The sequence below is a fragment of the Lissotriton vulgaris genome, chromosome 9 (assembly GCF_964263255.1).
Source record: "Lissotriton vulgaris chromosome 9, aLisVul1.2, whole genome shotgun sequence".
Classification (NCBI taxonomy): domain Eukaryota; kingdom Metazoa; phylum Chordata; class Amphibia; order Caudata; family Salamandridae; genus Lissotriton; species Lissotriton vulgaris.
Window position 1 is genome coordinate 145,160,374 of NC_141697.1, and position 14,512 is coordinate 145,174,885.

Consider the following 14,512-nt stretch of genomic DNA (forward strand, 5'->3'; position numbering starts at 1 on the left):
CATCTACTTGGGATCTGTAGTAATCTGGAGGGCAGATTTTGACTGTGTTAAACGGAAAACGATAGAACAGCGCAGTGCATGACATAAGCAGAGAAAGTAAATAGCACTGCAATAAGGTATTGAGGAATTGGATTCAGTGGAATATGGAGGGAACTTTCAAGAGAATGTTCACATCATGCACAGCCCCATGACACCTACTCTAGAATAGATTATAGCCATATAGCCCACTGTAGAGGGCTATACTGGCTATTAAATCTCCGCTCCAGCGGTAAAGGCCCGAGCCAAAGGCGAGGGACTTTAACAAGGGAGCGGGACTTTAATAGCCGGTATAGCCCAGCTACGAAGGGTTTTTAGGCTATTAGAACATTCTGCCACTAGAGAGCAGAATGTTCCAACAAATAAAACAAAGGCTTCTCTGAGTTCGAGGGGTTTAGATTCCCTCGGGCTCCAAGAGGCCTTTGAAAACAACATTGGAATGTTGCTTTGCGGGCCTTTACCGGCCCGTAGAAGCATGAAGCACTCCATTGTCTTCATGAGCTCCCAACATTCCAATGTTCTAATAAGTGTTGAAAGCTGGCATCATGCGCAGTATCCAACTAAAATACAAGGTGGTTAGAGTCCTAATTGATCACTCAATAGTGAATTTAAAATTTAGCACAAGCCTTCCTAGACACAGCACACCAAAGTGGAAATTACCAATATTGTATCTGTTCAGCGCAATTCCACGCCTTTAAATGAGGATTGCAATCAAAAATTATTTTACAGAGAAGGTGAACACTGCAAGCAATTGGAGAGCCCTGAAAGTTGTAGTGAGAGGTACAGCTATTGCCCAGATGTATTCATTGATCAAACAATTAGATAAAAGACTTTTCACTAAAGAATGTTAGCTAGTGAGACTACAAAGAGTACAATGCATAAACAGAATGCATATAGAGGCGATAAACCCATTCAAAAATTAAATATTAGAATAAGACAGTGGAAACAACTATTTAAGAACAGGTCTTTCCGAACAGAACAGGTAGGGTGAAAGCGGCCAAACTATTGGCCTTGCTTTTGAATAAAGCACTGGCATCAACACACCACACAGTGAGCAGTGAGGTTAACTAGCTGTAATCGGACAGATCTAAATGCCGGGCCTCTGCCAAGCTCAGAGGAGACCGACTCTGCATATAACTGATGCGACTCAATTTCCAGGGGGATAAATTCCCATTTCCGCCTCCTCTAAACCTTAAGATTCCATATGGTTAGGATGATTGTACATCTCTATAAGCTGTCCCACTGTGGTAAGGTACTAACCCTGGACGGGAAAATAGAGGTGCCAAGACCGGCTGGTTTGATAACACCCATACTGCTGCTGTAAGACCAGTTTCTTTTCTATAGAGTAATACCTACAGCGGTTTCTACTTTTAAAACAAAAACAGTATTTACAGATATAAAGCATGGTTAGATTTTATGTTCCTTATCTTTTACTTAACCCTTTCGATGCTGATGACGAGCTCAGCTCGTCATCACCCACGGGTGTCGTGTGCTGATGACGAGCTGAGCTCGTCATAGTGCCACTAAAATGGCATTTTCCAGCACACAGCGGGAAAACGCCTAGCAGCCAAGAGGTTAAGGTAAACAGATGTACTAAGGAGGATTTCAATGTGACAAACTAAACGAAAAAAGAACAAATAACACAAAGCATCCTTGGAGATTTTAAGGGATTGTGCATAGCTATCAGGTGTGAGCACTAGCTTATGGGACAGAATCCGAGAAAGGCCTTAATGTCTGAAGAAAGAAGCAACCACCATGAATTACTATATTTTGACTAAAGCAGTAGGTTTACTTTAGATTGGTCTTCTTTTCTCCACGTGCTCTCCCCGTTTACCCATTTATTAGTCTGACTGGACATACCTTCCACGACCACACGTTGACAATCATGTCGTGCTGGTAGCCCACTGACACAATATATTTGGAGCTCGGTGAAAATGCCACACAGGCCACGCCATACTTGTGCTCCTGGAGTTCGGCCACTTGTGTCCGCTCTGCCACATCCCATACTCGCACTGCTGGCATGTGCCCGCTCTATAGAGAGATGTAAAACAAATGGTTAAGAAACAATGAGGCAGTATCGCTGCTCTGGTAGAACAAAGTACCTGAACAGAAGCGTGCGTGTAACAGGTTCATTCCTTAACACTTACATGATACAAGGTATTTACAGACGCACAGCACAAAAAAATCCTACTGTAGTCACACAAACTCCGTTCAATGCACATCAAAGGCTCTTCCAGTGAGCTCCTGTGCATTGGATCTATCGAAAACAGCGCACAAAACTCATGAAAGTGTGAAAATTACACCATATCAACCTATAGTGTAATACTAACATGGGAGTATGTTTGCAAAATACCTTTCCAATCACGTTTTCAGCAAATGTGTGCAAAAGGAATCTCAAAATCCTTACAATAACAAAATGAGCTTTGTTTGCAAAGCTATTTGAAGGTACATGTACTAAGAATGAGCTGCACACAATTTAACTGTGGAAGTTTTAAAACACAATGAACATGGATGAAAACTCAATATTAGATTTTACTTTGCTGGACTAAATGGTAATTTTATTAACAACTAATGTAACGTACCACGGTGAGCGTTGGAGTAGCAGGTGCCACCCCAGCTTCAATAAAATAAACAGGTACTATATCATCCACGGCAAGGGAGATAGATTAACAGGACAAAATAGCTTCATTAGTAATAGCGGAGCACCTGAGCATATAACCCCTTGAGGATTGGATGTCATGCATCCGTACCAAAGTGGGCTTCTGCAAGACAGTCCTAAGGATAACGGCTTACAAAACAGCTAAGAAACATGAAAACAAATATTTTCTTAATGCACCAAGATCCCTTCTTCCCCTTAGATGAGACTGAAGGGGATTTTGAGGGACTGCGCCCTGAAGACCCTGGGGTGGTCTTTTTGGGGGCCTTCTCGGGTCTTTCCCCTGAGGAATGTGTCTGAAGAGATCTACTTCTCTTCTGAGATCTTAGACGCCACAGATTCCTCCTCACTCTCACCTGAGAGGATTTCCTTCCTGGCTTTGACTTTCTGAAGCCAGATCAGTAGCCTTCCCTCACGATCTCTCAATGTCTTATTTGAAAAGGTACGACATACCTTACAATCTGCTGCCTTATGATCTGGATAGAGACAGTAGATTCAGTCCTTGTGAGGGTCATCTGTAAACAACCTCTTCTTGGAGCAGGTTGAACAAGCTCTAAATAATCCTTTTTTCTCTTTCTCAGACATGGTTGATGTAGAAACCTAAAAATCCAAGTAAAAATACTGTAGAAGTAAAGAGTTTGAGCAGAGCTCAAAGGAGACTCCCTAGCACAACGTGCGGTAGAAAAATCTGAGGGGCAGAAGGTTCTCTCAGGAGTGTTCTAGAGGGTGAGGAGCTCGGATTGGTTCAGGGAAAAGTTTGGGCCTTTTTTACATAACAAAGGCTATGGGTTGCAAAAGGGAAATGGGCCTAGGTCTCTTTTCAGTTTGCTACACTACTAAGCGCTGCTTTTTTATATACCGGAGACTCCCGTCTCGACGACGGGGAAGGATTCAGGCATGTGAATCTATGAAAGTTCCAATGCTGGAGTAAATCCGAGCTTTGAAGAAGAAGCAGAGGCAAGTATGCATTTAAAGAGATGGGAGGAGTAGGAAATACCACTGTCACAAGTGGAGGTGTATAGTCACTGGCACTGCAGACAATTCACAAAGTGTACTTATGCATGTGGAGAGTGCTATGTGAGGAAGTCTACACACACATCCACAGGGAAATGTACAGCAGAGTTCCAGGAGATGGTTGCGATTGTCCCCGACACCAAAGGGACAGAACACAATAGGCCGTGTATGAATGTGTATAGCTATTGGTTTACAAACCCTGAAATATAGAAATCTTAAACTCTCAAATCCTTTCCTTCTGTAGGAGTTCCCCTGTAACGCTGCAATTACATTAAAACCACCTGTATGTCAAATGTGCATTGCCACAACTAAAAAGACAACCACTGACAACCAATTTGTAAAAGCACAACTTGAAATTACTCTTCACATCAAGAAGACCAGTGCAAAACTCCGTCATAGTCAAAATGAAAAAAAAATGTTGGCTAATCATGGCACACCATCAAGCTATCCACAGATTGCTCATTCAGTAACAGAGGGGCAGCATCTACCAATCAGGACGTCTCAGGTGACTTTCCAGCTATTTCACAGGCTATAATTTTCAGGGACAAATAGAACCTGGACGGATTCCTCAGGCTATGCAGAAGAGACATAGGAAATTGCTGACCCAGAAACAGATCAGGTAAATAGAATAGAATAATGTTTTTACTATTGCAGTCCTATTATTACTCCTGTGTTAGTATTAAGGAATTATAGTATGATGAAACACAGGACTGCGACAGTAAAAGCATTATTCTATTTACATCGAATAGAAACCAGGGATCATAATTTCAAGGATATGGTCACAAGCATCTCGGGATGAAGGACAAATGAAATAAGATAAAGAATGTACTCATTGAACTGAACATTATTCAAAATGTAATCAGGGTATGTTACGACCTAGGAGTCAAGTTCAGTAGGTATACGCCATTTAAGGTTTCCTATGTATATCACATTGCGGAACAACATTAAAATTATATTGGTGGAGTTTTGTGAAATTTTGAATAAAGCAAAAAATTTCGCAAGTAAGTAACTCAAGACATGACTGGATAAATTTACAATTGAGCATATAACCCATTAAGTAAAATAACTATTTATTATATATAATATAGGTTTCAAAATTGATGGACTTTCTTCCTAATTGATGGATACAATTTGAAGAAAACAACCTCAACTTAGAGGACGTACACCCATACTGGACGATATGCACGTAGAAGCTACCCTGACCCATAAAGTCATTGAATGGTGAGATAGCAGGTCACGATATATTGAATATATATAAAAAACCTAGTATTAAGGATAATAATCCAGGAGATATTCGACAATATTTGTCATAGCATTCTTACAATTTATTATAAAAACAAGATAGTGCACACTGGACCAACCCGCTACAGGAATGATTAGTAATCTATTCTCCTTATCTTTTTTTGCTTTAAACTGTTTCAGATCAATTGAGTTAAAAAAAAAAAAACGCAACAAAGAAATATATAATTTACGAGTCCTGAAGAAGGCGGAGATAAAATCACTGAAAACGCTGCGTCGACACCGGTTTTAATTAATGTGAGTCATTATTTAATTTGAATCGTTTAGACATTTGTTTTTAAATGCAAATCATTGTTTATAGTGTATGCAAAATTGTTTATAACCATTTTTAAAGTCATATTGTTCAATATACAGAACATAAATGTGTAACTGGTATTGACATGTGAATGGTGATGAGATTATGAAATATATGCTAAAAATCATTTGACAAGGTAACATCCATCTCCATTGGATTTTAACAAATAATGTTTTATGGAATGTGTTATATGCTTTAATATGAATTTAATGTAGTAACATTTATTCGAATATATTCTTTTTGTTAAATAGTTATTTTGAGGGAAGGTTTTGGTTCAGTGGTTACTATTTGATTGACACTACTTCTGTAAATTAAAGCACAAAGGGGAATCTTATTGTGTGTAAGGCCCCTCTAAGACACAAAACTTAAACAGCACAGGAGGGTTCTTCATTTCTATGGGGTCCAACAGGTCATGGGCACCTCAGGAGGCAAGGCAATCCATTCTGGGATTTGTCTGGAATTTCTTGTCTGCATCCAGAGCCCCTGCTCAAGCATGAGCAGCCACTGTGGTTTGATATCTCAGTCCCTCTTTGGGGAGCTTTGCTGACCTCCTAAATTTGCTCCTGGTAGCACGCTTGTGTTAAAAGGGGCAATTTACCGGGGATTTCCTAACTCCCCGCATTAGGAGGAAGATTCTGCATTTTCTGGACTTCTTACAGGCACTGCTGCTTCCTACTTATCCGCAACTTAGCTGTACGGGAGTGGACCTGCCTTACTATTCAGTCCTGGTGATAATCTAACTTAACGTTGTCACCAACCCCAGTGTTCCTCCACATTAAATCCCTCTCCCTGCCTGCAGTCCTCAAGCATCCAAGCATTCAGTAACTTGGCGGGTGCTGGTATATCCAGCAGAAGCCTGTAGCTCCCACTTGAGCACAAATTCACCAGCAGGACTACGCCACAGATCCCTTCCTTTAGGGTGCCCAGCAAGTTAACGCTACTGGTCCTGTATGGGGATTCAGGAAGCTAGTGCCATTAGTCCTCAAAACAGAGTCCACAAGTGTCCAACTACACAAACCCAAAGTGGTATGCCTCACAATCCAAACAGGGGTTCATGAGTAGGGCTAATCTATCCTTCTGCTTCTTTACAGAGATGGAGAGTTCTAGAACATGGGACTCACCTTCTCAGGCCAGTGATGTCCCCATAAACTGCACTCCTCACTGGCATTTCAGGGAAACAGCACTGCTTCTACTTAGAGGTCAGGCTGATTTAGACCAGCCTCTCCCCAGCACCTACACATGTGAATACACCAGTGAATACATGTCACATGCAGCCTGCTCAGAGACTGTTACGCCAGTTGCACAAAGGAACTGACCTTACATGAAAGAGCAAGTACTGCATGTTGCAGCTCAAATCCATTTCACCATGTCCAACAATACTCTTTAGAAATATCACTCTACATCAAGAGTCCACATATCACAGATCCAAAGAGAAAAAAAAGTCATGTATTCTTGGTTAATAATACAATATCCTAATCCAAATCAATCAAATGATAGTGTAACCATAGTGGTCTCAACAATGTTCATAGTAAGGCGATATGACAGCAGGGAAGTAATTTGTTCTTTAAATCGTCACCTCAGGGTGATATCATGAAAAGTCTAAGTGGTAGGAGAGAGAAAGTTTCAGAGGGACGCAAGTTATCATTTGTGTACTGCTACAAAATATCCAATGTTTTTCAGTTTTGCAATGTATACATAACTTCACTAACTTTTTTCAGTGATTTTTTTATTTTTATTATATACAGCCTTCATTTGCTATGCACCCACACTGCACTTGGACAGCAGAGGCTCGCTGCCAAAGCATCCTATCAGCCAGGACGACTTAACCCAATTTTTTCAATTTGCGTAATTTCATCATGCTCTTAAGCAGAGCTCTCAATTTTATGTCACTCGCAAACTAGCTTTCTTTGAAACAGATTTTATGTATGTTCAACCAATGCTTGTTCTGGGCCTTTATTTCAATCCTCCTCATTCTGTTTACCTATCAAACAGACTTACAGTGGTGGAAGAAATGTAAGTCCTACATTAGCCAATCAGATCAAATACAATTCTAATATGTTTAACAGAATTCACAAGTTGTGTCAGTCGACAAAACAAACAAAAGTATTAACCCTTTGGAGCCTGCCTGACATCTTAGTCAAATTGCAAGCATCTCAAAACTACAGAACAGTTTATACCAAACCCACAAAAAACATGCTTTCCCAGCAGCAGTCTAGTCTCATGCAAAGTTGAGGAGTAAATCTCACAGGAGTTTTTAGGTCGAGCCTTGGCAGCGCATGCGCTGCTCTGTGAGGCATTCTGTATTCAGGTAGGGCCTTGAAGCACCGCCCACTTCTCCAATATTTTTCATTGGCTTGTGTCATTGTCCACTGTAAATTGCAGCTGTTCATTGCCAATAGGTTTAGTAGTCCCTCCTTAGGACCGCCTTGTCTCATTTTGTAACCTCCCATGGAGACACCACGGTTACGTGTGTTGTTACTCGGTAGGCTTTAATTACAGCATCCGAGTACTATTTTCTAAAATAGCTTTAGACATACTCTCTCCCAACACTTAAAAAAAAAATGTTTATAGCACAAGCGCCAAACTTATTTGAAATGCAACATGTCTTGTATTTGGGAGAGTTTTATTTATTTATTTATTTATTGAGAGTTTTATATAGCGCGAACAAGACCCGTGGGTATCAGAGCGCTTCACATAAAAGTAGCTTAAATATAAACAAGATGATAATCATTGAACAAACAGATAGATATGAGGTAGATAATTATATGGCTATAGTGAGTGCTTAAGTAGCTACATTCCATTCAAGTTCGTCGATGATAATACGAATTAGCTTTACAACATGAAGGTTATGTCATTTGTCCTTTTCTTCATACCTATGAGGTAGCGGTTATATAGTTTCAGACTGTGAGATAGTTGTATAAATTAGCTTTGACATGAGGTAGCAATTGGTATACAGTTTAGATACAAAAGGAAAGTCGACAGTATCAGGCCATCATTTATCTTTCATCTAATTCACGGCAGTCCTTCCCATCCTGTTAGAATTCGATCTCATAGTGAGACATAACCTTGTCTACATAAGGTATTTACTCATTAAGAAGCTCTTCACTTCCCGCTTAAATTTTGAGGTATTAGGAATCTTCCTAATACTTGGAGGCAATGAATTCCAAATCCTGGGGCAGCTCCTGAGAACGCTCTGTCATAAGTTTTTTTCTTTCTGAATATGGCTGGGCGCAGCACCAACTCTTTGGCACTCCTGGTCGGTCTGTTACCTCCTGATAGCTCAATTTTCTTGGATAGGTAACTAGGGGTATTGTGGTGGAGTGCTCTGTGGGTGATACATGCTATCTTCAGTTGAATTCTGGCCTCATAGGGTAGCCAATTTAACGCTTTCAGGTGAGGAGAGATGTGGTCAAATTTCCTAGATCCGGTGATGAGTCTCGCCGCAGCATTGAGGCAGGCTTTTAGTGGTGCTGTGGATGTTTTTGGTAAACCTGCTAAGGTGGTGCAACCATATTCAATCCTGGAGATGACTAAAGATTGGATTGCCAGTTTCAGATCTGCTTCAGAGATGAATGGTTTCAATTTTCTTAGGTAGTTCAGGTGGAAGCGGGCGTTTTTTGCCATTAAATTAATATGGGTTTTCATGTCAAGACTCTCGTCTAAAGTGATTCCAAGCGATTTAGCTGAGTTGACTAGAGTCGGGGTGCAGTTGAGCGCAGTCACCAACTTGGTCCATTCCTTTATTTCCGTACCACACTTTGGTGGGGAGATTAGTAAGAATTCTGTTTTTTGAGCATTTAGCTTCAGATGATTGGTCGTTAGCCATTGCAATGTCCTTTTTAATGTTTCATTCATTCGCTCAATGTCTTCCAGGGAGGTGATCTTTATATATATTTGCGTGTCATCCGCATACATATGATAAGATATCTCTGAGTTTCTGAGAATTGTTGTAAGAGGTTCAACATACAAGTTAAACAGATCAGGGGATAGTGTCGATCCTTGTGGGACTCCGATTGAGTTAGGGCAGGATGGTGAAATTGAATGATTGACCAGGAAACGTTGTGTTCTGTTCCGTAGGAAAGATTCGAACCATTTCAGCACATTTCCAGATACTCCCATCCTGTCTTGTAGCCTGGCCAGTAAAGCTTCGTGATTTACTGTGTCAAATGCCGATGACAGGTCCAGAAAAATTAGCAAGCATGCTTGACTTCGATCAAGAGCCTGTAGCGCGTCGTCGACAATATGGAGGATCGCTGTTTCCGTGCTATGCCCTGATCTGAATCCTGATTGGCATTCATCTAGTAGGGAGAACTTGTTGATGTGTTGGCTCAGTTGGCCCTGCATGCATTTCTCAATTAGTTTGGCCAATAGAGGGATGTTGGTCACTGGTCGAAAGTTATTCGGGTCTGTAGCATCTGCAGTCGGTTTTTTGATCAATGGAACAACTTGACCAGTTTTTAGACAGTCTGGGAGGGTCCCTTGTGACAGTGATGCATTTATTATTTTGGTCCAGATTGGCACCACAATGTGGCTGATTTCTCTTACGCATTTTGCAGGTAGGGGATCTTGGTAGTGGTTGTTCGGTTTGATTTTCATGAGCATTTTGGCGATTGAATTCTTATTGTATAATTCGAATGTGTCCCAGTTTGCATTGTTTTTTGTTATGTTACACACTGTAGTCGAATTGAGATCGTTCGTAGTCGATGGTTGAATGGGTAGGTTATTTGCTGCGCTTAAGAGCTCTGTTTCAAGCGCTTTGGCTTTTTCCGTGAAAAATGTAGAAAATTCTTCGCTACTTATGGATGTTTTTACGTTTTCATGAGCTGTTTTGGTTAGTTTGTTTGATTGTTGTTTCAGGATTTCAAACAGTTTCCGTGGTCTGTTTTTGGCATTATCCAGTTCCGATCTTATGAATTCCTTCTTGGAGTTGATGATCTTTTTGTTATATTGGTTTCTAATTTTTCTAAGGGCTTTCGGCTCAGGGGCTGAAGGGTTTTGTCTCCATTTTCTTTCGGCCATTCTTAGTTTGCGCCTATCTTCGTTCAGTGATCCGTCAAACCATGGATTCTTCGTCTTTGCCGTTATTCTTTTTTGTTTTAATGGCAGAGTGTTGTTGACGATGTTCCCGATTGAGGTAATATAATGCTCTGTCAGCTCGTTTGCATTCTGTAAGTTGTTGGGTGGCTTTAAGTCTCTCTCACATCTTTGTACTAGTAGCTCAATATTAGTGTCTAAGTTAGTTTAAGCTATTAGCATTGTAAACGACAATGCCTTTTATTTGGCAGTCATTTACAATGCCAATAGCTCAAACTCTCGTAAATGTGAGTCCAACTGCATTACAAATGCTTGTCGTTGTAATGAAGAAGGAACTTGAACGGACAAAACGTTTTGCCTATCGGAGGGATCTGTACAAATTATGCGTGCTGAAACATCACTAGACATGCTATTGAGTGCCAAATGTCGTACAGGTATCTCAGAATGAGATCAAGTTCTAGGTGGAACAAAAAAAATATCCCTTTCAAATAGAAACCGTGACGTACCTATAATTACAGTCCAGTTCGCCAACTACTTCCGAGAATCTCAATTCCAATTTTTGCACTTCATGGAAATGTAGCTCAAAAGAGAACTGCTATTTAACTTCAAAACAATAAATAAATACAATCCACAAACTAATCACCCTCTACTGCAGCCGGATTCTCTCTTGATGTGTCATGAAAAGAAAAGAAGGGCATGGAGCAGGGAAGAAGGGTTTAAAAGTTCCTTCTGGTTAGTGTGGAAAAGATGCATTAAAAAGGTAGATGCCCTTCTTGGCTGTTACGTACCACTAAACTGGCTGTAGCAGCACTGAAATAATTTAACAAGCATTGGCATAGTCAAAAGGTCTGTTTTTTGTTAGGGACCGGGTTTTGGCACCTTTCCTGAACCGACCAAGTTAAGCTCTTCCATGAAACAATTACCATGAAAAGGAGGGACACGATTAGGTTAGTATTTTAAGTAAATGGCATACAGAAAATACTACACAGTATTGTATTATAGTATTTGTATAGCGCTTAAAACCACTATGTGGGGCATTGAAGTGCAGGTTCACACAGGCAGCAAGCTCCATTATGCTGGTATATAGTGGAAAGAGTGGTCTTTGCTTTGAGACCATAGAGAGGTGTTTCCATTGACAAAGCGTTAATATTTTTATTGCATCTTTAGTAAAGACTATGGGCGTGCATGCCTTTGCTTTGGGATAAAATTTAAAAAAGGTGTAAATCCAACAACCTACTATCACAACAAAGTAAAACAAATGAATGTACAAGAGATTACTAAATAGCGTTTTTTTTTTTAAATAACTGGGCAATGCATTCAAATTGCAAGCTCTTCCTAAACAAACAAACTAGTAATTAAAATGTAGTGTAAGCAAATTAACTACATCTCACCATACACATTGGCTCTAATCTATAAAATGGACTACTTGAACCCATCACCAAACCCTAATGGGTACACAAGTGTGATACTTAAACAGGGAAGGTTGATCTGGCAGCCATAGAAAAGCAGAAATGGCAGATGGATATCCTTTCACTGTGCCCAGAGAAAAGCCTTGCCGGCTCAGGGATAAAAAGAAGAGGGACTTCTGACAAGGGTGCATACAGTGAGTCAACAGGCTTAGATGCATACCACAACACTAATTTGTCCCAGCAGCAATGCATTGATGGTTTTGGTAGAAGAACGTCTGGTGGCAGGAATTACATCATATACTTCAGGCAGGATATCAAACACCCTCAACTGTCGCCACTCTATCTGCACACATGAATGTGGAGAGTGGACAGTTTGGGGTGCAATACCCTGCCCTGCTGCTGTGCCAGAAGATCCTCCTGAAGGGGCAGCTTGATTAAAGGATAAATACTCCTGCTCAGGAGTTCGGTATATCATACTCTCCGTGCCCAGTCGGGAGTCACGGAGATGATTTCAGGCCAATAATTCTTGATTTTCTTGAGAACTCTGGACAGGAATGGTATTGGTGGAAAGGTATAAATGAGTACTGAGCTCCACATAAGACGAAACGGGTCTTTAAACGAGAGCCGCCTTGGAAACTCCAGTGCGCAGACGTGCCGACATTGAGCATTCTCAGAGGTGGTGAACAGATCTAATCAAGATTCTCCACAATCTTGGAAGAGGCCTTGCACCACACCTCCAGATGAAGCACCATTTGTGATACGGTAGGCATAATTGTGTGAGTTTGTCTGCTCTGGCGTACAGGTAAGAAATCTGAGGCTAGAAGTCTCCATCAGATTTCTGTGACACTACACACAATAAGGCATCTTCAAAGTAATTACCTCACATCAAATATTTGGAATACAAAGGAAAAAGAAATGAGGCTGGCATGCACAATCATCAAGAACGAATCGAACATATCGCCACTTCTGCCTGATAACAACCCTGCCTCGTTAAGCTTGTGTATTAAAGGCATGGACTGGGGCGCTAAAGCCATTGGATGTCATCAGCCAGTCCTGCTACGGTCACAGAACAACGCGACGACAGGCGACCTCCAACTGGCCGGTCCCTGAAGGCTTTCACAAGCGACTGGTCCAGCAGTTATTGAACAGGCATGCTGCGGAATGAACCTGGGAGTGCTCCCAGGAGCCCTGCGGCAAGGAAGTCGACAGATTATTGATCTGCACATGAGAAACACAGCATTCACTCTCCATCAACCTGAGGCAGCAGAGGGCAGTTCGTGTACATGGAGGGACAGGAACTCAATGGCAGACCACAAAATGAAGGACGTCCGAGATCTGAAAATGCTGCTCTTTGTCTCAATAAAAAAAGAGAATGAAAACAGACTGCCACAAGCACTGGCGGATACAACCCATGCATTCTCCGGCCAGGCAGAGTCAACCCCTGGACAATACCAATCAATACACTAAATCAGAAGAAGTAATAATGCCAGTGACATTCTCCTAGAAAACCCAGCAAGGGACTGAGAACCATCAGTTACAGAACGGCAGCAGCTTCTTTCAAAGTGATTTCAGTGACCCACGCAAAGAGAAAAATCCGAGGTGTAGAGATCAAAACTATGGCCGAGTAGCAGAGGTCTGCGTCCGTTTATAGTTCAATATAGCAGGGTTCAATATAGCTCGCTTCAGATCCTCCCTGGGGAAAAGACATCAGAATTCTCCCCTTTGTTCATTAGCCTTGATTAATGCTTATTCACGGGAAATGACATGCAAACTAGGAGCTCGACCTTACCAAATAGCGAAGACTATGCACTCTGTATACTCAATAGAACATTATTTCTAAATTCTAGTTACTGACTGCATACGGCTCCCTGCTGCAGGTACTGTAAGTCGCACTGCTGCCAGCACTGCGGGATGCAGAGAACAAGCCTTCCCACCCCTGCCCTCGTAGGATTGGATCCTTCCATCCATTAAAACAAGGGTGACTTGGGCCGAGAGCCCCTTCGGATTTGCCAGCTGTCCTGTTCAGGACTAACAATTTTCCCATACAGTCTGGGTCCACGGACTCTGCAGTCCCCTGCCTCTGCGCATATGAAAAGGGGGGGCCCTCGGCCCCCCCGCCCGCATGGCGGTGCGGCGACCCCCTCTCCCCTTGCCACCCGGTGGTGGGGGCGCGACCTCCCGGCGTCCAGTGATGACGCAGGGGGTGTGCGCCGCACCACCGGTTGGCTGGCGCCCGGCCCCTGACCCGGAAGGCATTGTGCAGACTTCCGGGTCGGGGGGGCGGGCGGCTGGGGGGCGGGGGGAGGGGGCGTGCCGCCCCCTCCCTGCGATCCCAGGAAAAAAGGAAGGGGGAGCGCTCAGGTGGCCCCTTGTCGCCTGGACGCTCCCCCACACTGGTCGTGCCCCGCTCCCGGGGCTTCCTAATTTTCTCTTCCTTTTTCTCCAGCTACAGGTAGTTGAGCAGCATGGCTCATATGCAGTTATCCGGATATTCGCGCAGCCGGAGGTGAGAGGAGTGAAGAGAGCGAGACGGCGCTCGGTGGCGCGCGTGTACAACAGCAGCAGCTTCAATTCCTGGTGATGCTTGGAGGCGGCGAGGGTCCTCGGCTGTCGGGAGGACAAAGAGAGGAACGATAGGCAAAGAAGCTGCCGAGCCGGGCGGAGGAATAAACACTCGTCAGTCGCTTAGGTAAGCGGGTGGTGCGCTCAAGAGAGACCCCACGTGCTGATGTGGCAGGGTTTTTTACGTGGGCTTACGGGGCATAATCT

General features: G+C 42.5%; 1 protein-coding gene across 4 annotated transcripts in view; it reads right to left on the bottom strand.

Annotated features, from left to right (window-relative positions):
* Positions 1-14,512, bottom strand: part of MAPKBP1 (mitogen-activated protein kinase binding protein 1) — a 921,590-nt gene that overhangs the window by 440,797 nt on the left and 466,281 nt on the right. For all 4 annotated transcript variants that reach the window (XM_086937231.1, XM_086937232.1, XM_086937229.1 and 1 more), the window contains one exon: positions 1,897-2,067. In XM_086937231.1, the coding sequence (XP_086793357.1) occupies positions 1,897-2,067 (171 nt within the window). The remainder of the gene's footprint in view (positions 1-1,896; positions 2,068-14,512) is intronic.